The sequence below is a fragment of the Lithobates pipiens genome, unplaced genomic scaffold (genome assembly GCF_037356315.1).
Source record: "Lithobates pipiens isolate NorthernLeopardFrog02 unplaced genomic scaffold, aLitPip1_a1.2 Scaffold_3, whole genome shotgun sequence".
Classification (NCBI taxonomy): Eukaryota; Metazoa; Chordata; class Amphibia; order Anura; family Ranidae; genus Lithobates; species Lithobates pipiens.
This window is the reverse complement of record NW_027507790.1, coordinates 285,521,395-285,546,545: the sequence shown is the minus strand read 5'-3', so window position 1 is coordinate 285,546,545 and position 25,151 is coordinate 285,521,395. Positions and strand designations below refer to the sequence as shown.

Genomic DNA, 25,151 nt, shown 5'->3' with positions numbered 1-25,151 from the left:
TGTCCCTAGATCGGCAGATCCAGATGAGCCAGTCAGTCGGGGACTCTCTGATCTGGTGATTGAGGTCCCCGGTGATTCAGTCCGGAAAATCGTTACTTCCTCTGAAATGGAATGGAGCAGAAGCTCAGCTGCTGCTCGGGAGGTCACTCGCATACTTCGGTGGGCAGAGTGACACGTACCGGCCCTGTCGGCCATTTACATCCTGGGGGTGGAGAACTGGCAGGCGGACTGAGTCGACAGATGCTGGACCCAGGAGAATGGGCATTTCCTTCCGGAGACGTTCAAGCTGCTGTGCCTGAAGTGGGGAACACCAGATGTGGATTTATTGGCCTCCTGTCTCAAATCGGAAGGTGCCAAGATTCGTGTCCAGGACAAGAGATCCGTGGGCATATGCGCTGGTGGCTCCGTGGGATCAGTACCAGCTGATTTACGCCTTTCCTCCACTGAAACTGTTGCCACGTCTGCTTTGCAGAGTGGAAGCCGAGGGGATCCCAGTAATACTGGTTGGCCCAGATTGGCCTCAGCGTCCTTGGTACGCAGACCTGGTGCGTCTGGTGGCAGACGCTCCCTGGCGACTGCCGTTTCGAGAGGACCTCCTATCTCAAGGTCCAATTTTCCATCCTGCTTTACCATCGCTGGCTTTAACGGCATGGCTATAGAGAGCCAGGTGTTGAGGAACCGGGGTCTGTCGGACTCGGTGATTCCAACTATGTTGAAGGCACGGAAATCTTCTCGAAAGATATACCATCGTACCTGGAAGGCCTACATCTCCATGGAGAAAGGATGGCATCTGCGCTCCTTTTCCATATCCAGGATCCTGCTGTTTCTCCAGCAGGGAGTGGACTAGAGATTGGCATTAAGCACCATCAAAGGGAAAATCTCAGCCTTAGCTGTCTTTTTCCAACGACCCCTGGCATCGCACTCCTTACGCACTCGTTCAGCGGGTACGACACGTAGTCCCTCCGGTGCGTTCACCGTTACCCCCATGGGATTTGAACCTGGTGTTGGTGCTTCAAAAACCGCTGTTTGAGAATATCAGGGAGATTCCCCTTTTGACTCTTTCCCAGATAGTGGTCTTTCTAGTGGCCACCACCTCGGCCAGGAGGATTTCGGAATTGGCGGCCTTGTCCTGCAAGTCGCTCTATCTGGTTATCCACAGGGATAAGGTGGTGTTGCGTCCGCAACCGTCCTTTCTACAAAGGTGATCTCGGCTTTTCACATTAATGAGGACATTGTATTACCATCGCTGTGTTCTAAGCCAAAGCACCCTAAAGATGTGGCCCTTCTGGACGTGGTTAGGGCTCTGAAGGTGTATTTGTCTGCCACGTCTCTCCCTTTCTGAAGTCAGAGTCGCTGTTTGTGTCAGTAGCTGGTCCCAAGAAAGGCATGGCGGTCTCGTCGGCCACCATTTCCAGGTAGATCAGACAGATTGTGGTACAAGCCTACGCCTTGAAGGGGCAGGTGCCCCTCTTTCCGGTCACGGCTCATTCCACAAGGGCAATCGCAATGTCTTGGGCCTTCCGACACCAAGCGTCTGTAAGGCAGCGACCTGGTCGTCTGTCCATACGTTTACCAAGTTTTACAAGGTAGGCCGTGTAGTTGCAATTAAATATGCAACCGATATTTTTTCCTGGTTTTTCGAAAAAACGCAGTACTGTTATGTTAATGCACTGTTGCATTACTTCCGCAGTTGGCTGCGGTCTTGGGGGGTCACTCCTGTTGAGGATACCCTGTGGTTTTGTGGTGGTTTTTCCACGCACTGCTGTTTTTTGTGGGTTTAGTTTCGCTAGTTCCCACCTGCCATGGTGGATGAAGTTTTATGTTGTTTTTCCCACCCCTCCTTGGGGACGTCCCATTTTGTTACAAAGAGGAGCTGTGTCGGTCGGTGAATATAAGAGAAAATAGGAATTTTTTACTCACCGTAAAATCCTTTCCTCTGTAACTCCGTAATTGGTAACGTATACCAATGTAGAACGTCACAAATGAACCAAGGAGGGCCTCTCCTTTCTTTTATTAAAGTTGACACCTAAAAAAAAAAAAAAAAAAAAAAGTACAAAGATCCTTAATACACGATACATAAGGATATACCTATAGGAACAATATGAAATTTACCAATCTCCTAAACCAAAGAAGATTATCAAATGCATTTCATTGAAACAAAGTTACAAGAGATAAATTAAAGCGGAGTTCCACCCAGAAATGGAACTTCCCCTGATCGGATCCCCCCTGTCTAATCCAGGTATTTGTTCCCACTTCTGGCCATTGCTCGTCGCACTTTCTGCGGCAAATGACGCCATGTCCGGCCCCTCCGGTGTATAAAAAGAAAAAAATTTGGTTTAAGTGCAATTCAGCATTGTTGCCTCAGGTTCATTTGAATGATTGGATCACTACTGTGAACGATTATTACCCCGCGGTCACTAGTTTCTCTGGTCTTCACCTTCCATGTTTAAAAGTGTATTTCCTCCTTTCTAAGTAGTATATTACTGAAATACACGGCAATGGGATAGCTTTATAAATGTTTATTTTTATTTATTTTTTTAACCTATGTGTGCACAGACCTCAAAAATCCAATATACTCAGTAAGAAAGGTTTAAAATTTGAATCTTGTTGAGTGATCAGACTAGTTATTCAAAGTATACAAAATGTTTGGGAAAGATGTTGTGTTTCAGATGCCGCTTTATGCATTGTCATACCTCCTTATAGCCATGACTCTAAATATATTGAGAAGATAGATATAAAGTTTAGGCCTCATTTAGACTTGTGGTTTGGGGGTGGCTGCCAAAAATTTGCAGTTGAGCCGGGTTTTTGCCCCTCTTAGGCCTTGTTCACACCTATGGGTCACATTTACATCTCTGCTTTTTCCACGGGTTGCGTTTTATGGAAAGGGTCAGGAACTGCGTTTTTGGTTCCATAGACTTCAATGGAAACGCATCGAAAATGTAGCGCTTTTGTTTTTGCTGTTTTTTTCCTGCAAGACAACAGACGCCTCCCAAAATGCATTAAAACGCATCAACCACAACCTACATTAGGTGTGAACCAGGCCTTAAGCTGCAGTGAACTGGGGCATAGGCAGTGAACGGCGCTGTTTACATGCTATGGGCGTGATGCCTTGGTTCGCTTCCATGACAAAGTTGACTCGACAAGTGGCAATCAGCAAGTCTATAGGGAAGACCTGCAAACTCCTCGCAGCTGCATGTTGGTTTGTAAAAATGGGGTTAAAACTGGTACTGAGGATGCGTCGCATCACTTCCTCACTGCCTGTTGGTAGTAGGACTGCAACTAACGATTATTTTCATAATCGATTAGTTGGCCGATTTTATTGTTTCGATTAATCAGTTAATACCACCTTAAAAAAAAAAAAAAAAAAAAAGTGGGTCAAGTTGACGTTCATTTTCAACCACAGCGACAGGAAAAATTTGGAAATAGAAAACTTCTTGGTCAAAGTAATTTTCAGACGGTGGATGTGGTTTTTGTTCAGAAATGAAGTGAAAATTTCATACAAAATTCTTTCATTCAGCAAATGTACAAAGATTTTTCATCTGAATATTCCCACCTGAAAATTGATCGGTGAGGTCAGCATAAGGCTCGGTACACACCTCTGCAGTTTTTGCTTTTGATCTGTTTCTGCCGTGCTTTTTGTGCACGTGATTTTACTGCATTTTTTTTGGACAGATTAAAAAACACAAATTGCTGCAAAAACGCATTACATTCTTTTCTGCAGCTTCTCCATTGAAGTATATTGAACCAAAAAAAGCACTGCTTTGCGTTAAAAGTCCCCGACCCTTTCCAAATACGCAGCGGCTGAAAAAATCAGATAGAAACGTGTCCCATAGGAAACCATGGAAATGAACTGTAGTGCGTTTCTGCAAAAAGCACCAATAAACACACAGATGTGAACCAGGCCTGAGATGTGTAGTAACATAATTGGGTTAAAAATACTAAAATTAGCCCTTTATAGTACAAAAAAAAAGCAAATCACTGGAAGGGGTTAATTTTTTTTTTTTTTTACTGTAGAACTGTGAAAGTAATATTTACAGTAGGGATTATATTTTTGTACTATAAAGGGCTCATTTCAGGTTTGTTTAACCCCATTATGTTGCTGGCCGATTAATCGATTATGAAAATGGTAATTGATTAGTTGTCGATTAATTGATTAGTTGTTTCAGCCCTAGTTGGTAGCATCTAGAATGTGATCCAAGCGCAGATCGGGCTTCAGAGGAGAAGGATATTTAGACGCATTTCTAAATCTACCCAAAGTGTGAACAAAGCCATAAAAACTCAATAGAAGTGTTAACCCTTTGCCCATGCTAAAAAAAAAAAAAAAAAGCAAAGAATTCCTATAAAAAAATATGACAGAAGCTTTTATTTCCTATCAATGGATTCACTTCACAGTTAAGTGATTGCCGCCGCCTGTGTCAGCTGTTCCACCTCAGTAATGAGCAAAACCTAAACCTAGTGCATACCTCACTGGAGATTTCACAAAGCAGCCCAGGTATAACAGAAGAACGTGGGTGATGCCCCACCTTATGGTATAAGATCTCTCATACTTGGCACAGGCTTACATAAGCTTTGCACTCCTACAAATGTTTAAAAATAGAAGATGTGTGAAAAATCCTTTACCACTTTCGCTCCTACATCTGTACACCCCTTATGGGCCAGAGCGATTTCTACACCAACTCTTGGCCTGTTTATTCACTGATAACTTTATTACTTATAACAAATGAATACAATTAGTTTCCTGTGCAATCTATAGACAAAAATAACCACATGTGGTGCTTTTTTTCTGCATCAAACACACATGGAAAGTAGGTTGTATGAGTTCCAGTAGCATAGTTCACAGCAGTGCAGTGCATTTTAGTTCCCCCCCAAAAAAGTCAAACGTGGTAAAGTGCATGAAAAACGCACCGGACCCCAGTACAGGGGAGAAATATAACAGAAAAAAAATCATCTGGAAACACAACAAAAACACCGGAATGCATCAAAAACACGCATGCAGAACGGATCTGGAGGACGTTTTTGTGGTGTGAACCGACATTTTATTCTAGAATTTGTTCTGTCTGTAGTCACACTACAATTATAATTGTAGTATAAAGTTATTTACAAATTAAATAAGAACACAATTTTTTTTGCTTTACCTGATGTAATATGAAGGTCGTCCCTTTTATCTGCCTATGAATGAAATGGTTCATACAAAGTACCAACAACATAACAATATTCCTCTATTGAGCTCCTGGACAGCATTTTCAAACATTCGTAATCTCCACGTTAACTTGGCAGTGGCTGCTGTGGTAAAAAGCATGTTGCCAGTAAAAGCCGTGGAGAATGGCAGAAGGGGAGAGGGACAAGGGGTGCGACGTACAGTATGTACTGCAGTGAAACTTTTTTTGGTCATATATAAAACATGCCTAAAGCCTCGTATACACGGGCCGAATGTCGGGCGGCATCAGCCGGTTCAATAGAAACTGGACAACATTCGGCCCGTGTGTGCCTTCTGTTGATGAGCATGACCGAAAAAAGTATGCCGATTGGCATCCAATCAGCGCTCTCAGCAATCGGCCGAGATCGGTGATCGGAGAGTTCTGGCGGTGGAGCCATCTCCCTGTCAGAACACGATAGCTCAGCAGGGGAGATCGCTGGGATCATGCAGGGCAGACAATACAGGGGCTCCTCCTGAGCGGGCAGGTTTTTTTTATTTTTTTGTTTTATTTCAGCCTCCAGTTGGCACCCAATTACACAACATTTTCTGTGTCAAACTAATATGGAAGTGTAAATGGCGGTTCACACTATTGCGATGCGAGAAACCTGCGAATCAACTGCGGGTTCCCGCATCGCGCTCGGCAGTTCACGCTGCCATATGCGAACTGCTGGGGAGTGTCATTATATGTTAATGACACCCCCATTTCAGCTCACATATTGCACTGCGAACTGACAGTTCGGACATGAATCGGAATCACATATGTGTGAACACGCATACAATCCGATTCTGGTGCGAACAGAAAAAAGGGTCCTGTGCGTGTTTGCACTGAATGCGGTGTGATATCAGCCATACTATCTGTATGACAGACATCGCATGTAATGTGAACAGCAGTGCGCTGCGAATTACATGCGATGTCTGGCATCACACTAGTGTGAACTGGCACTAAAAGAGATGCTCCAACAGAACAGTAGATATAGAAGGCACACGTGTCCCTTGGCTTAGAGGCTCTGTAATATATATATTATGAACAGCATTCTCATTGTACCATTTCTTCACTCCGCAGATTCGGTGATCAGATCCGGGACAGTTTATCCTCCGTCACATCCAGGGAGTGGCCTGTGGGGAGAGAAGAGCATTTCTGTATTATGGGATTATGTATATAATAATATTGTGCTTTATTTTGTATGTCTGTTAAACACACAATAAATGTATTACTGTGTTCTATTACTGGAAGTCGTATCTTATTGATTGGGATTTGTGTAAACTGTTTGCCAGTAAAGTGTTACCAGACCAACTGCTCACTAAACTGAATAGGACAGCCATAGCTTGTGCCTGCGCCGCCCCCTGTGATCAACGAGTCTATGAGACTCACTGCATCACAGATCTATGAGAGTCACTGGATCACAGATCGGAATCAGGGGTCGATCCTGACCCCTTACCACGTGATCTGCTGTCAGCCAAATGACAGCTGATCACGTGATTTAAAAAAAGCCGATCACTGGCGGCAGGGAGCGGGACATCAGTCCCGATCACTGCGATGTGCCCAGATACTCAGTGCCACCTATCAGTGCCCACAATCAGGGCCTGGACAGTGCTGCTGCACATCAGTGCCATCAGTGGGTACCTATCAGTGCCCATCTGTGCCACCCATCAGTGCAGCCTTATCTGTGCCCATCAGTATCGACTTATCAGTGCCTATCAGTGCTGCCTTATCAGCACATTTCAATGAAGGAGAAAAATGACCTGTTTGCAAAATTTTATAACAAACTATTAAACATGATTTTTTTTTTTTTGTTTAGCAAAAAAATAAAAACCCAGCTGTGATTAAATACCACCAAAAGAAAGGTCCATTTGCGGGAAAAAAAAAATGATAAACCTCTCATTTGGGTACAGTGTTGTATGACGGCGCAATTGTCATTCAAAGTGAGTCAGCGCTGAAAGCTGAAAATTGGTCTGGGCAGGAGGGGGGTTTAAGTGCCCAGTAAGCAAGTGGTTAAGTATAGTACTTCAATGACCACAAAGTACCCCACAAACATATGCTGGGAGCTATTACTGGCCCCAACCCTTGCTGGGGGCTCTCATTGCTAGCCCCGGTGGGGCTCATTTTACTTCCACAATTTCTTCAGTGTACAGTACCTCCAGGCCCTATTTAGTCTACACAAAGGAGGAAAGGTGGCACACTACAAGCTACAGACCAGGAAGAAATGGTCACTTTCGGGCACATCTAGAATTTTTTTTGGGGGGGGGAGGGGGTGTCCTGTGAGGTGCACAGCACTCCCCAAAAAAAATTCTTTGGAGCTGCCCTGGTCCAGCTGGAATGGTCCTGACCACTGACTGCACAGGGACCTCCCATGAACTCGGCAACCTCCCTTATTCTTGTCAATAGATTTACACCAAAGACTTTGATTTGTTCACTGCCATGGACGGGCATCAGAAAACTATGGCAGATATTCAAACAATTTTCCATTTTTCTGGTGCTTTCATGGCAATATACATGTGGTAAAAAAAAAAATAACTCAAGAATAGAGTTCAACAACCCTTTCCTTTCCCATGTATCATATAATAGGGATGGAGGTCTGCCATTAGTGGTTGTGCCACAGATCACATTCTCTTATGTTCAACAACAGTTCACCTGCAAGAATCAAAATTCAGTAGACAAAAATGTATTTATTTATTTTTTTACTGCCGGGTGCTTTTGCAACTTGTTTGCACAAGAACACCCCACATATTCACATACTCACTGCAGGTTTCTGCCATATCCTATAGGCCTGCAGTACATCTCCATATGTGCAAAATCTTGTGGTGCCCTTCCCCCCTCAGCAAATCTATTGTAAAAAATTTTTGTTTGAAAGGGAACAAAACAGGGGGATGAAGCTAGAGATGTTGTTATGGGTGAAGTCAAATATGATGGATTTAAAATACAGAGTGAATTGAAGTTGCTATAGGACCTAGGTTACAATTTGTTTCCAGAGCCACCATGGCAGAGCTGACCATGAGGAAATGGCCTTGGTAGAATGGGCCATAATCACAATTGGAAAAATGAAGCCTGTCCTAAAGCACATCTAAACCCCAAAACTAAATTGGAAATGTATTGCAGCTGATCAGTCCTTAGATGTGGTGGCTGTGTATCGTCACCTATGGCGACCCATCATATTTGCCTACCCGCTGGACTGCGCATGCACGATGCCCCCATATGCTTCCACCCCTGAGTCCAGGTTCAAGCCCCACCATCCAAGTGGACATAGAGCCAGATTATATTTAGACCGTGCCCAAAGTGTGGCGAGCAGCCCTGTGTTGGAACGCTTATGGCAGCGTTGTGTATGCGCACTCCAGCCGGTAGCCGAATGTGACGTGACAGCTGCATTCGTTTTTATTTCAGGATTTTTTTTAACTTTATTTTCACCTAGTGAACATGCCAATAGCACATGCCCATCACAATGAAGTGAACTGTGGTTGTCACACAGGCTGGACTTTAAACATCTATGCCTTGTTTAGGCCCCTTTCTCACACATACATTTTTTTCTGCTGAAGTTTCCCTTTATCCTGTGGGACATTTCACACTACGGCACTGTGGGTACGTTTTTTGTTTTTAAAAGTCCTTAATGCTGCAGCTTTGGTTTGAACATCGCACCAAAAATGTAGCTTCCTATTGAAATGAATGGAGATTGTGGCAAAATCATGTCAAAAATGCACTGCGATTTGCATCTTTGAGTCAATTGTCCATTTTTCACACAGAAAAAGCATCCGAAACAGAGCAAAATGTTGCTGCAGCAGTATGAAAGGGCCCTTAATCTCCAGTATATGATGAGACGAGTCGTTTACATTAGTAAAGAGGGATTAAGTGATAAGGAGGTTAATTCTTGCAAAAGAATTATTGCTCTCGCTCTAACAATCCTGGCGATACGTCACATGTGGGGTTTCAACACTGTTTACATTTGTGGGGCGTGACTTACGTAGGCGTTCGCTTCTGCGTGTGAGCTCGGAGGGACGGGGCGCTTAAAATCTTATGTTTATTTTTACACTCCCTTTTAAATTTTTGATCACTTTTATTGCTGTTACAAGGAGTGTAAACATCCCTTGTGACAATAATAGGCAGTGACGGGTACTGGGAGGGATCTGGAGTCTATAAGAGCCCAAAATCCCTCCTTTGCACTTAAAAGCATTCAAGATGGCGAGTTTGGCTGTTTTGAAAGAAATCTGGCGCCATTTTATTATTTTTTTAATAAATTTGGCGCCTTTAAATCTTCAGTAAACTGGAAGTGATATGATGACATCGCTTCCGGGTTACTAGATCCGAGGTCCGATCAAAGCCGATTGTGCCGCAATTGTTCGGGTCTTCGGACGGCTGGTCGCTTGGGTCTCCTAATGGGACTGGGAAAGACACATCTGTTACAAGAAAGCCGACCGTCCGCTCTAAAAATAAAAAAAACGGTGGATATTTCCAGTTTATGGCTACTTTTAACAGCAGCTCATTCTCCTGCTAATAGTGGGAGTCTTCCCCTTGGGACGTGGAATTAGTGGCTTGCGACACTCTTTATTAATTCTGTAATAGCCATAAACTTAGAAAGGAACAAGCAATGTCTGTGGCGCATGCGCCCGTATCCTGCATGCTCCCGTATCCTGCATGCTCCCGTATCCTGCATGCGCCCGTATCCTGCATGCGCCCGTATCCTGCATGCTCCCGTATCCTGCATGCGCCCGTATCCTGCATGCGCCCGTATCCTGCATGCTCCCGTATCCTGCATGCGCCCGTATCCTGCATGCGCCCGTATCCTGCATGCTCCCGTATCCTGCATGCGCCCGTATCCTGCATGCTCCCGTATCCTGCATGCTCCCGTATCCTGCATGCTCCCGTATCCTGCATGCGCCCGTATCCTGCATGCGCCCGTATCCTGCATGCGCCCGTATTCATATATCAATGATTTATATCCCAACCTGCTAACAAGGTAATGCAGTCCAATGTCTTTAGCTCACTTATATAGTTTGGAGAAGAGCCAACTGAAGTGCATCTGAAGCCAAAAAGCCAAAACTTTTTAACTTTTATTGGGGGAGGGGCTGGAGGGGAACATAGCATAGGGAAGGGTAGAACCTCTCTTGGCTTTTTTTTCCCCCTGGTCTGCATGAGCAAATCACAGGTTTCAAAGATTCTCTATTTGTACTGAGGGGCCATTGTTGTGACTGGGAAAAAACATTGATGGAAATCCAAAACTTTTACAGTTGACACAACAACTGGAGATCAAATAAAATGTTACAATAGGGCAGTGATGGCGAACCTCGGCACCCCAGATGTTTTGGAACTACATTTCCCATGATGCTCTTGCACCCTGCAGTGTACTTGAGCATCATGGGAAATGTAGTTCCAAAACATCTGGAGTGCCAAGGTTAGCCATCACTGCAATAGGGACATTGGCTGTGGTGACAGCTGTGTAATAAGGGATTTCCCTTCACTTTCAGGGATTTTTTTCTCTCACTTCCTTTTTGGGACAATTTCCCAGGATGACGCAGCCCAAAAAAACAATTTACTCATTCCAAAACAGAAACAAAAATGGCTTTAGAGCTGGGGTCTCAAACCGGTGGCCCTCCAGCTGTTATGAAACTACAAGTCCCATCATGCCTTTGCATGTGGGAGTCATGCTTGTAACGGGTCAGCCTTGCAATTTGACAGTTTGAGACCCCCCTGCTTTAGATGGACCTGACCCTACCAGGGTGTTTTTGAATTGTTAAGCATAATGCCCCGTACAGGCGATCGGACTTTCCGACAATAAAATCCATGGATTTTTCCCGGAGGTCGGCACAAACTTGTCTTGCGTACACACGAGTCACACAAAGTTGATCAGAAATCACGAATGTCAAGAACGCGGTGATGTACAATGAGCCGAGAAAATGAAGTTCAATAGCCAGTGCAGCTCTTCTGCTTGATTCCGAGCATGCGTGGCACTTTGTGCGTCAGAATTGTATACACATTTGATTGGAATTTCTGTCAACGGATTTTGTTGTGGTAAAATTTGAGAACCAGATCTCAAATTTTGTGCGACGGAGCCTACGCACGCTCAGAATTTCCGACAAACTGTTCCGATCGCAACGTTTTCCATTGGGAAATCCGACTGTGTGTACGGGGCATAACTCGTGCAATTCAAGGAAACATACAAATTGCACTCTAGTGGAGTTGAAACTAGGAACCAAAAGTGACCACTTTGTGCTCCGCACCTCGCGCCCCCCCTCCCCCCCCCGCTTATTAATTAAACGCAGAATAGTAGAAAAGCCCCAACACTACCAGGCTTACACAGCAGCTAGACCCCCATGCAGTACCAAGCATGACCATCCGATGGCATGCATGCTTTTTATTCAAAGTGGAAATTCACCCTAGGAGGTACTCAAAGAAAATTAAACAGCCATCTGTACCTTGGGAAATGCAATGGACCGTGTTTGACGCCCGTCCATGCTCCAGTTGTCCAGCAACCAACATCCGAAAACTGCTGGCTATTACTTTGCACACCATACAACTCACTGGGGTGATTTACCAATGACAAAAAATTATCTTAACCGGTACGTCGGCAGAATGGCACGGCTGCACAAATGGGCGTACCTGTACGTCCCTTTAAATTTGCCATCGTGCCATTGCATGCGCGCCACCGGGGATACCCGTGATTGCCTCATGAGGAGGAAGAACGGGGAGATGCTAATGTACACAAGCATCTTCCTGTTCTGCCTAGCGACAGTGTCACTGATCTCTGCTACTTGTGATCCGGAGCAGAAATCAGTGACATGTCACACGTGGCCACACTCCCCAGGACACCTTAAACCCTTACACTGCCCCCTAGTGGTCAACCCCCTTCACTGCCAGTGTCATTTACACAGGAATCCGTGCATTTGTATAGTACTGATTGGTGTATAAATGACAATAGTCCCAAAAATGTGTCAAAAATGTCCGATGTGTCCCCCACAATGTCGCAGTCATGATAAAAATCGTTGATCGCCGCCATTACTAGTAAAAAAAAAAAAAAAAAAAAAATTTTAATAAAAATGCCATAAAACTTATTTTGTAAATGCTATAACTTTTGTGCAAACCAATCTATAATCGTTTATTGCGATTTTTTTTTTACCAAAAATATGTAGAAGAATACGTATCGGCCTAAACTGAGGGGAAAAAAAATGTTTTTTTATATATTTTTGGGGGATATTTTTTGTGACTGCGACATTATGGACATTTTTGACACATTTGTGGGACCATTGTAATTTTTATAGCAATCAGTGCTATACAAATGCAGTGATTCCTGTGTAAATGACACTGGCAGTGAAGGAGTTAACCAGTGGGTGGCAGTGTAGGGGTGTGTTAATAACTGTGGGGGGGTTGGGCTTTGTTTTAGTCAACACTGATCTCTGCTCCAATCATATGGAGCAGAGATCAGCGTCACTTGTTGCTAGGCAGAACGGGTTTACAACGGCATCTCCCAGTTCAGCCGCCCCGTGAGACAATCGCGGGTATGCCCGCAGCGATCGAGTCTGCGGGACACGCGACCGGACTCACGGGGGTCCCGACCAGCACGCGATGGCGGGGCAGCATATAAAAATGGATGCAACTGTACGCCAATATGCCTGCCCGTGCCATTCTGCCGACGTACATCGTCGCGCGCTGGTCGGGAAGTGGTTAAATACCGCAACCTACCTGAGTATTGTTGCTGACAATGTCCATCCCTTTATGACTACAGTGTCCCCAATTTCTGATGGCTCCTCCCAGCACGATAATGCCCCATGTCACTGTCCTCCAATCATCTCACCACTGGACAATGAGGTCTCTGGACTCCGATGGCCTCCACACTCACCAGATGTCAGCCAATAGAGCACCTTTGGGATGTGGTGGAATGGGAGATTCGCATCATGGATGTGCAGCTGACAAATCTGCAGCAACTGTGTGATATCATCAGGTCACTATGGAGCAAAATCTCAGGAATGTTTTCCACACCTTGTTGTCTATGCCACAAGTAATTAAAGCGGGAGTCCACCGGGACTCCACATTTTTTTTTTTTTTTTTTTTAAAAGCCAGCAGCTACAAATACTGCAGCTGCTGACTTTTAAAATAGTGACACTTACCCGTCCAGCGCGCCCGCGATGTCGGCACCCGAAGCCGATCGCTAGGTCGCCTGTCGGGTCCTGCCACCGCCATCTTGGGTATGGGAATCAGGAAATGGAGCCTTTCGGCTTCATTTCCCAGTTCCCTACTGCGCATGCGCGAATCGCGCTGCGCAATAAGGACGGTCCCCGCTGTCTCTGGGATCTGTGTGTTTCCCAGCAGGCAGCGGTGCACTTGCGGGAAGGGGCGGGCACTTGCGGAAAGGGGCGTAATCTACGCCCCTTTCTGCAGAGAGCTATCCCGGAAGTGGGTGCAGTTACCTGGATTATCCAGGTAACTGCACCCCCCTCCCCCCTGAAAGGTGCCGATTGTGGCGCCGGAGGGGGGGAGGGTTCCGATGAGCGGAGGTCCACTTTAGGGTGGACCTCCGCTTTAAGGCAGTTCTGAAGACAAAAGAGGGTCCAACCCGGTACTAGCAAGGTGTACCTAATAAAGTGGCCAGTGAGTGTTTCTTGTGCGGCTGATCAATAACTTCTAGGGAGAAATTCCACTTTCTTTTTAAAACAGAGATGACCGCCCCCTCCCTTTAGAATGTAAGCTCTTCGAGCCGGGCCCTCCTGTACCTATTGTACTGTAATTGTGTTGTCCCCCCTATACATTGTAAAGCGCTGCGTAAACTGTTGGCGCTATATAAATCGTAAATAATAATAAAAAAATATTATATATAATTATATACAAATAAATTATACATATTATAATTTTTTTTTTTTTGCTCTTCTCCAGCAGAGGGCGCACACGTTCCCCTCTTCCATCTGTTAGATCTCATTGTCAGGGGAAGCCGGAGACTCACTAAATCAGAATCCTGCTGGGCCTCATTTCGCTCTTGTAGAATTATTGATGAGTAATGAACATATTGTGTATTCACAATGAGGGCCCAACATGTCTCAGTATGCGCTGCCATTTCTACCCAAGACAATCTTCTCTGCCTGGCACCTCCACCCGGGCACCCCCATTTCCTTCTGTTCCTATTATACGGTTCAGTGTAAAATCACATTCACAAATACGTCTGTATACTATTCACAGCTTACCAATGTTCTGCACACAGTATATGAGATTGTGCCCTGCCCTGCCTGCGATTCCTACATTAAAACGGCCCAGAACGCTGCATAATTTCTTTCCTTTAGATTTCAAATCACTGCAAAAAAAAAAAAAAAAAAATCTTAGTGGCAACAGAGTGATGATCTCACTGCTGACGTCATAATGACAAACAAGAAGCCAACAGGTGACTAAACTTACCAGACTCCATTCGTAAGGGCTAGTAGTATGTACTAGCGGTAGCCCTCTGGTGAGCGATCCTTGGAGGATCGCTCTTCAGGAGACGTTTGACAGGGGGTGAGGAGGAGGTTTGTCATCTCCCACTTTAACCCCCTACAAATCCGCACCGCCACGCTGCGACCACGTGCATCGACCCCAATCATGTGAATGGCTGGCGTTTGGCAGGTGGTGCTGCCTGGGGTATAATTCTTACTGCAAAGCATCACGGCTCCCCACATCTGCCATTGCAGCTTAAGTGAGGCGAATTTGTAAGTTGGGGAAGGCACCTGTGGGGTTAAAAAACGTGGCTCAACCACATTTCTTTTTTTTTATCACCCCCACGTGGGCGGCACAGTGGTGTAGCGGGTAGCACTTTCACCTAGCAGTGAAAAAGGGTCGCTGGTTCAAATCTGGACCACAAGTTTGTATGTTCTCCCTGTGCCTGCGTGGGTTTCCTCCGGGTACTCCGGTTTCCTCCCACAACATAAAGACGTGTTGGTAGGTTAATCAGATTCTGTCTAAATTGGCCCCTAGTATGTATGAATGTGAGTTGGGGACCTTAGGTTGTAAGTTACTAGAGAGTAGGGACTGATGTGAATGTACAATGTATATGTAAAGCGCTGCGTAAATTGACGGCGTTATACAAGTACCTGAAATAAATAATAAAAAATAAATGTAAATGAGCCCCGATTGAAATATCACTTTGCTTGAAGTTAATCCATCAAAAGCAAAAACTTGTAAATTGCAAAACAGTTTGCTTTAATGCCCCCCTTTCCCAGCACCCCCACATACCTATCCTTCCTTCCCCCGTCACTCCTGTCAGCTGATACAGGCTATGAAAATACCATGAAAGCATGTGACAACCTTGGTGATTGGCCCAGCACTGGTTGGTCCTCAGCCCTGTGTAAGCTACAACTAGAGGGACTCAGAGCTTACACAGGACAGTTTTCCTTCATTCCCAGCTGAACAAAGAAGCGGGGGGAGTGAAGGAACGAAGAGGAGGTGCTACAGGGGACGAAGCGCATTCAAATAAACCGGTTTGCCATGCATGAGTTAACTGCCGGTTTACTTAAAGTGGAAGTAAACCAATCGATTTAATAGTTTCAAAAAACACTTACATTCCCGGCATGCCAGAAATGCCAACTGTCACATTGGCTGTGCTCTCAACCAAACTGTCAAACCATCCAATGGCCGGTGTCATAACTGATCACATGTGCAGCACCATGGCAGTTTAGGATTAAACGGGGGCCAAGATGGCGGCTTCCTTGGCTGAAACGATAGAAGGGTTTACTTCCACTTCAAAGCGTTATTGGAAAAAGTCCAATGGGAGCATTTCACTAGATATTCCGGCCGGGTGGTATGTCCATCAGACTTTTTCCTGTCGGCATTTCCAACGGACTTTACATTGAGAGCCTGTTCTAAATCTTTCCATCGGAAATGCCAACGGAGTTTTGCTCAATGCAAAGTCTGACCGTCTGTACGCGGCATTACCTGACTAAAATGGCAGCTAACAATGAGCATCGGCCTGTACAGTAAGCCCCCGTACACACGGGTCGGACATTCCGACAACAAAATCTGTCAGATTTTGTCCGACGGATTTTGTCCGAAACTGGTGTTGCATACACACGGTCGGACAAAGTTGTCGGAAAATCCGATCGTACGTAACGTGATGACGTTATTTCGTTATGATGGGACTACGTTCAGGCTAGTAGCCAATAGCTTTGGTTTAGGAATTTGATCTGAGCATGCGTGGCATTTTGTCCGATCGGAATTCTCTACACATGATTGGACAAAGTCCAATCGGATCATGTTGTTGGAAAATTTTATAGCCCAGCTGGAAAACTTGGTCCGTTGGAAGCAGTCCGATGGAGCCCACACACGGTCAGATTATCCGACAACACGGTCCGATCGGACATTTTCCGTCGGAATTTCCTACCGTGTGTAGAAGGGCTAATGGTTCATAAACTGTCCAGGTAGAGGGAATCCAACATACTGAAAGCGATTATCATCATTTTTTACATAAAGCATCATCTTGCTTTCGGCTGCCCTGCTCTTTGAACACTCATGTGCTGTCCGTGTTACATAACTACCCTCAGTGATTCTACAGCCCGGGGCACTAATAATGACTGATAACACGGCATAGTCAGCCTGGAGGCGGTCTGAACACATGACCCGGCCGAGCGCTGCAGCGAGGGGCGATGTGAGCCCTCTATTGTTCTGAATTCCTTATACTGCCTGGAGTGGTGTATGTGACCCCCCTGGACCGAGGGGGGGGGGGGCAGCTGTACAAGACACAGAGGGCCCATTCTCCAATGTGATTACCATTTCACCCGCACTCTCACTCTAACCTAGAAAAGGGATTCCATGGAAAGGTCACTGCAGAGTTGCTGAGATCACCGAGAAGTGAAAGGAACCACCTTATTATTATACAGTACAGTCAGGGCAGTATTTCACGCCGCACCATGCCACAGCTTAGAGGGTCGCCCATCTGTCCTTCCTTCTGCCACAACTGCCCCTTTTTTTTCTTAGAACATACAGGTCTCAATGTGTCTTTTCACTACTAGAAGTGTCTATATTGTTCTGAAAACAGATCTAAGTCAAAGCTCTCAACTGTCCCTGATTTTGAAAACAGTCCCTCTGACCCCGATTTTGGTCTGATCTACATAGCTGTATATAGAATGCACTTTTTATCCTTCCCAGTGTAATGCCGCGTACACACAATCGCACATTCCGACAACAAAATCCATGTTTTTTTTTCCAAAAGGATGTCGGCTCAAACTTGTCTTGCATACACACGGTCACACAAATCTTGTCGGAAATTCCGATCGCCAAGAACGCGGTGACGTACAACGCATATGACGAGCCGAGAAAAAGGAAGTTCAGTAGCCAGTGGGGGCTCTTCTGCTTGATTCCGAGCATGCTTGAAACTTTGCGCGTCGGAATTGTGTACGCACGATCAGAATTTCCGACAACAGATTTTGTTGTCAGAAAATTTGAGATCCAGATCTCAAATTTTGTTTGTCGGAAATTCCGACGGAAAATGTCCGATGGAGCCTACACACAGTCGGAATATCCGGCAACAATCCCAACCACGACACTACCTGCCTGGAGTTTGCATGTTCTCCCTGTGTGGGTTTCCTCCGGGTACTCCAGTTTCCTCCCACACTCCAAAGACATGCAGGTAGGTCAATTGGCTTCTTTCCAAATATTGTCCCTAGTATATGAGTGGGGACCTTGGATTGTGGGCTCCTTGAGGGTAGGGACCGATGTGAGTGTGCAATGTACAGGGATAGGGACAATTGTAGACACTCACTCAGGTTGAACTGGATGGACTGGTGTCTTTATTCAACCTTACTAACTATGTAACAAGCTCCCATCAAACATTTCCAGTCGGAAAATCTGACCGTGTGTACGCGGCATTACACAACCTTTCATCCAATTTCAAAATTGCTGCATTTGTATACAGTAAAACCTTGGATTGCGAGCATAATTAGTTCCAGAAACATGCTTGTAATCCAAAGCACTCGTATATCAAAAGCAAATTGCCCCATAAGAAATAATGGAAACTCAATTAGTTCCGCAACCATTTATTCAGAAGTCCTTCAGTTTATAGTCCATATAAAAAGATTATAGCAATGTGATTGGTTGTGTAACCATAAAATGTCCAACATTTAATGTGCCTCTGATTAACCTCAAATAAAGTTCAGCTTTTCTAGTAGGTCTTTCCTGACATTTTCTTAGTCACATTCTACAGCAAAAGCCATGGTCCGCAGAGAGCTTCCAAAGCATCAGAGGGATTTAATTGTTAAAGGTATCAGTCAGGAGAAGGGTACAAAAGAATTTCCAAGGCATTAGATATACCATGGAACAGAGTGAAGACAATCATCATCAAGTGGAGAAAATATGGCACAACAGTGACATTACCAAGAACTGGACGTCCCTTCAAAGTTGATGAAAAGACGAGAAGAAAAATTGGTCAGGAAGGCTGCCAAGTGGCCTCCAGGAACATTAAAGGAGCTGCAGGAATACCTGGCAAGTAGTGGCCGTGTGGTGACAACAATCTCCTGTATTCTTCATATGTCTGGGCTATGGGGCAGAGTGGCAAGACAGTAGCCTTTTCTTACGAAGAAAATCATCCAACCTGGCTAAACTTTGCAAAAACAAATCTTAAGCCTCCCAAAAGCATGTCGAAAAATGTGTTCTGGTTTGATGAAACCAAGGTTGCACGTTTTGGCCATAATTCCGAAAGATTTGTTCGGCAAAAAACACTGCACATCTCCAAAAGAACACCATACCCACCGTGAAGCATGGTGGTGGCAGCCATCATGCTTTGGGGCTGTTTTTCTTCAGCTGGAACAGGGGCCTTAGTCAAGGTAGAGGGAATTTTGAACAGCTCCAAATACCGGTCAATATTGGCTCAAAACCTTCAGGCTTCTGCTAGAAAGCTGAACATGAAGAGGAACTTCATCTTTCAGCATGACAACGACCCAAAGCCTCCATCCAAATCTACAAAGAAATGGCTTCACCAGAAGAAGATTAAAGTTTTGGAATGGCCCAGCCAGAGCCCAGACCTGAATCTGTGGGGTGATGTGAGGAGGGCTGTGCACAGGAGATGCCCTCGCAATCTGACAGATTTGGTGTATTTTTGCAAAGAAGAGCGGGGCAAATATTGCCAAGTCGAGATGTGCCATGCTGATAGACTCATACCCAAAAAGCCTGAGTGCTGTAATAAAATCAAAAAGGTGCTTCAACAAAGTATTAGTTTAAGGGTGTGCAAACTTATGCAACCAGATTATTTTAGTTTATTATTATTTTTACTTCTCTCCACCTAAAAAATTTCAGTTTGTTATACAACTGAGTTGTACAGTTTATGGGTCACATTAAAAGGTGGAAAAAGTTCTGAAATTATTTATCTTTTTTTACATCACAGAAAGCTGACATTTTAATGGGTGTGTAGACTTTTTATACCCACTGTATATGTAATAAATGCCGCGTTCAGAAATCTGCGCGCACGCGTCCTGAATCGGCGGGGAGGGTGGAGCAGGTGTATTATATGCAGCGTAAACACTTGTGCAATGTATATACTCCCGCAATGCAAAACAACAATAGCCAGCGAGCTGGGGGGAAGCGATAGTGTAAATAAATGTCTTTTCTTATGAATGAAACATTGATTTACTTGTTCTGCTTAATGATAATAATTGCATTGTTTCATTTACTTCGCAGACTGAGAAAGGAAATTAAGATTAAGTTACGTTTTATCAAGACTGTTATTTTTAGACCCTGTCATTTCCTCTCAAACTGTTTGTGTATGAAATGAAAAGTCGACATCGGTGTTGTACTACTCAGCAGGACTGTGAGGATCTCAGTGTGGGGTAGAGAGAGGAAAATCAACGCAGAGAAAGGAGGAGAGAAAAGTGACAGCAAGAAAAATAAGGGAAAAAGGAAAAAGGCTAAAATAGGAGTATGAAAATGAGAAGGAAAGAGAGCCTGAAAGAAGCAGTGCAAACAAGAGAAAGAAAAAAAAAAGGGAGAAAGTTTGAAAGAAAGGGAGAGAGTAAAAAAGAGAAAAAAAAAAAAAAAAAAGGAAAAAAAAAAAAAGGAAAGAAAAGAAAAGGAGAGCACAAAAAAAGTAAGAAGGTGCTTGCATATAAAAGAGAGAAAATAAAAAAAGGGAAAATTAGAGAGAAAGTGCTCAACAAAAAAGCATGAAAAAAAGAAAGGAAAAAAAAAACAGAACAGGAAGGAAATAAAAAACAAGCAAAAAAAAGGGAAAGGAAATGAAGGGGAGGAATCAAAACAAAGGAGTAGTGAAAAACTGAGAAAAGGAAAATTGATGAAAAAAAAAACTGAATGAGGAAACAAAAAAAAACCCCAAAAAAAACAAAGAAAGGAGAGAGAGAGGGTGAGAGAGGGTGAGAGAGAGAGAGGGTGACAGAGAGAGGGTGAGAGAGAGAGGGTGAGAGAGAGAGAGAGAGAGGGTGAGAGAGAGAGAGAGAGAGAGAGGGTGAGAGCGAGAGGGTGAGAGAGAGAGAGAGAGAGAGAGAGAGAGAGAGAGGGTGAGAGAGAGAGAGAGAGAGAGAGGGTGAGAGCGAGAGGGTGAGAGAGAGAGAGAGAGGGTGAGAGCGAGAGGGTGAGAGAGAGAGAGAGAGAGAGAGAGAGAGAGAGAGAGAGGGTGAGAGGAGGGTGAGAGCGGGTGATAGAGGGTGAGAGAGGGTGAGAGGAGGGTGAGAGCGGGTGAGAGATAGAGGGTGAGAGAGGGTGAGAGCGGGTGAGAGAGGGTGAGAGAGGGTGAGAGAGGAGGGTGAGAGCGGGTGAGAGAGAGCTGCACTTAGTCACAATCCTCTTCCCCGGTGAAATCACTCTGACAGAAGCCTCTGTAAATTCAGTAATTTAATTAGCTCTCCTCCCCCAGCTCTGGCGTGTCACCTTCCCTCATCTTCAAACCATTCCGGCTTTTTTTATGCTGCATAGTTACATTTACAGGAAAAATTCTATCAGCCCTGCAAATCTCTGCGAGTTCAGACTGTCTGTCTCTCATACTCTCCAATAATGCAGAGTGTACAGGAACCTTTTCTTACATACTTTTGCACAATAAAAGGATCCGTCCAGGTGAATTATTCCATTACAAATGTTTAATACCAGAATATTCTGGATGCTGGAAGATTTTTTTCTTCTTCTGCCCTTTATATCAGCTAAGCCTACAATGGTTTGGAAACCCACCTGAGGATAAAGGTAATGAAGAATCATCTGTCATCACATCTGTGATCAGTATAGATGTGGATGAATATGATTCTATTCTATAAGAGCAGGGGCGGACTGACAACTCATGGGGCCCCCGGGCAATAGGAGATTATGGGGTCCCGAGGAAATCAGAGATTATGGGGCCACACAGTAGACACAGACATGTTTCTATTGGCTGAGAAGGTGCTGGAGAGGCGGGGCAGCTATAATCTCCGGATTTTTAGACCAAAAGGATGTTGGTAAGGGACATTTCAGAGACAGATGTAAATAAAAACACAGATTTTTACATACTGTCCCTGGTTTTACTAAAGCTGGCAACCCTGATGAGGCCCCCTAGTGGCCCAGGGGCCCTCGGGCAGTGCCTGAGTGGCCGAATGGTCAGTCCACCCCTGTATTAGAGTTTAGCAAGACCCTCACCAAAGAATCAGCTGTTGTTGCTGGCCACTCAAGTACTGCAGTGCTCACAGAGCACCAATGTATTTGAATGGAAATGACAGCAATACCACATTTCACCTGCAGAGGGCGACACAAACAGAATTTGTGAAGACCATTTCCAAAATGATATACAGTGGGGAAAATTATTATTTGATCCCCTGCAAATTTTGAAAATGTGCTCACATCCAAAGAAATTAAGGGTCTATAATTTTTATCCTAGATGTATTTTAAATGATAAAGACAAAATATCAACCAAAAATCCAAAAAAAAACACATAAAACAAATGCTATAAATTAAGTTGCAGTTCACTGAGTAAAATAAATATTTGATCCGCAATCAAAACATGACTTAGTATTTGGGGGGGGGGGGGGGGGGAAACCCTTGTTGTTTCTTACTGTTGGTTACCAGGTTTGTACACATCTCAGGTGAGATTCTGGTCCACTCTTTACAGATCTTCTCCCTCAATAGATTTTCTATAGGATTAAGGTCTGGAGACTGGCTAGGCCACTCCATGACCTTAATGTGCTTCTTCTTGAGCCACTCCTTTGTTGCCTTGGCGATATGTTATGGATCATTGTCATGCTGGAAGACGCATCCATGACCCATATTCAGTGTTATGGCTGAGGGAAGAAGGTTCTTATCCAAGATTTTACAATACATGGCCCCGTCCATTGGCCCCTCAATGCGGCAAAGTTGTCCTGTAAATTTAGCAGATAAGCAGCCTCCAAAGTATAATGTTTCCACCTCGGTGCTTGACTGCAGGGATGGTGCTCTTAGGGTCATAGTCAGCACTTTTCTCCATCCAAACGTGACGCAGTATAAACGGCTAGCTAAAGAAAAGAGACTATATTCCTTACTGTAAGGCCTTACAGTGTTGCTATTACCTACTAGAGACTGTAGGGGGAATATTGAGTAATTATACTGTCTTATCATTCTGTTCAAATACCGTGTAGCACATTACAGCTAACATAGTGTCTGCACAGTGTACTGGAAGTGGGGAGGCGCCCAGTGCTGAGGTTGTTGTCCGAGCATTAGTCCCACTTGGAGACACGCCTGCAGGAGCGATACAGGTAGCTCTCATGTCATAGCCATTCACAACCATTTGCTTCAGTATTGTATACCAATAACGGTTCTTGTGTTTGATGTTTGAACCTGTTCTAGTAAACGTATCTTTTGGTTTCACACAATCTGTTGTGAGGCTTATTCATTCTCCAAAACAGGTGTAGCGGTGTTGTATGCCCAGGTGACAACACAGGTAAAGTGAATATAATCTGCGACTATTCAATGGTCTTATTATTGGGTTTCACACTGACAGTTCCACACTGGTACACAGCTGTGTCAAGTGGGTTGAGCCAAATCCTTGGGGGTGGAAATAGCAGAGTACAGGTCCAATTACTTATCAGCTGCTCCTTCGGGGGCAAGTGCTACACATATATATGGTCCTGTCACCAACTCTGCCAAGAGGCCTTGGCCCCAGTACGACGCAGACATCATCAAATGGGAGGTCAATCGGACCCAACTCAGGGAAACCCCAACAACCTCTGAAGGAACCCTGGGTGGGAATGGCTGTACTAACAGAAGTAGAAAGCATAAGCATGAGCTCCTCGTCATGCTGCTACTCCTTCAATGTCTAATCAGCAGGCTGTGGGTATGGTCCTGATCTCACATTACTGCAGTGGAGGCAGCCTGACATTTGAATCTAAAAGCTGACCAAATAACATGAGAATTCAATTTTGCTGTTTAAATCTGTGATATATTAGGACAGCGCCAGAAAGGAGGTGAATATTGCAGTGAAAGCTTCTTTATTTTTTGATTACAGCAGAAAATGATAAAAAATCTCCTCAAAGTAAGTGAAGTTCCCAACCTCGAATATTTGTCCCTGTTTGATGAACTGCCCTCATCTTTTGCTCTGGTGACAACTCATCAAGACACATACAGGGGCAAATCTCCCAAGTAAGGATAAAGATAGCAATAAAATAATGGTGGAAGGGTCAGGTCTAACCCTTCCCCACTTTATACTAAAAAAGAAAAAAAAGTTTAGCTTTTAGGTACACTTTAAATTTTATTCGACGACTTCATTTTTAGACTTATTCAGGTCCATTTTTCCACTATAAGATGCAGCGTTTGCAGATTGTATTACCGGATTGGTGTGCAGCTCCTTTAAGCCTACAATTTCCTTACCATGAAACAATGTGCCCGGAGAACGCAGTCAGCCAATTCAACCACAACAAGCCGCGGAGCCGTCTCTCCCAGCCGTCCCAACCCGGCCCAGAGAATTAGGTTACTGAGAGGTGACCTAAACCTGGGCCCGACCCACAGAGATCATTTCATATTGTTCACACAAGGGAAAAAAAAGAAGAAGAAGAGGGAGGGAGGGAGGGAGGGAGGGAGGGAAGGGGGCGGCTGGGTTCTCGTGCCTCCGCTAGAAAACGTTCTTCCAAAATTAGCCCGCAAAATGCAGGTCTCTTTCCCAAAATCTCTCAGACCGAGGAGCAGGAAACAAGCCAAGAAAAATATCAGCTGGCTGGAAATTTAGCCCAATATGGTCATGGCAGGTTACTGTATGATCTTGGAAGCTCAGATCTGTTCTGAGGGCTGGAGCTCAGTGCTGGGGCACAACCGACAACATCCACCGTCCAGAGAGGAGAGGACTGGAGGCGAGAGACGCAGACACAACAATAACTTACACCATTATTACAACACAGTACTTTCCGACAGAATTGCTGCAATTTCTCGCCATGCCTTATGGTGGCCATACATGCTCCCATAAATGATTGATTTCTTTTCCTATCGATCTCTTCCGATCTGAATAATAAATCTATATTTGACAACCCATTCGACTAATATGCCACATACAGGGAAGTGAACTTCAATCAATAGTTAAGATTTGATCGTAATTTGTGATCATAGTTACATACCGTAGTTACATAGTTACATAGTTAGTCAGGTTGAAAAAAGACACAAGTCCATCCAGTTCAACCTTAAAAACAAATAAATAAAATAAAAAATAATCGTACAATCCAGATACCCAATTTTATGCCCACAATTGATCCAGAGGAAGGTGAAAAAAAAACCCAGCAGAGCATGCTCCAATTTACTACAGCAGGGGAAAAAAATTCCTTCCTGATCCCCCAATAGGCGATCGGATTTTCCCTGGATCAACTTTACCTATGTTAGTACCTAGTTATATTATGTACCATCAGGAAAGTATCCAAGCCTTTCTTAAAGCAATCTACTGAACTGGCCAGAACCACCTCTGGTGGGAGTCTATTCCACATTTTCACTGCTCTAACTGTGAAGAAACCTTTCCGTACTTGAAGCTGAAATCTCTTTTCCTCTAGACGTAAAGAGTGCCCCCGTGTCCTCTGGGTTGACCGTACAGAGAACAACTCA

The 25,151-nt window shown here is 44.5% G+C and overlaps 1 protein-coding gene across 1 annotated transcript in view; it reads left to right on the top strand.

Moving 5' to 3' along the window:
- Positions 1-6,424, top strand: part of FAM50A (family with sequence similarity 50 member A) — a 36,481-nt gene extending 30,057 nt beyond the window's left edge. The window contains exon 13 of the mRNA XM_077463267.1: positions 6,261-6,424. Within this exon, the coding sequence (XP_077319393.1) occupies positions 6,261-6,269 (9 nt within the window). The 3' untranslated portion in view covers positions 6,270-6,424. The remainder of the gene's footprint in view (positions 1-6,260) is intronic.
- The last annotated feature ends 18,727 nt before the right edge of the window (positions 6,425-25,151 follow it).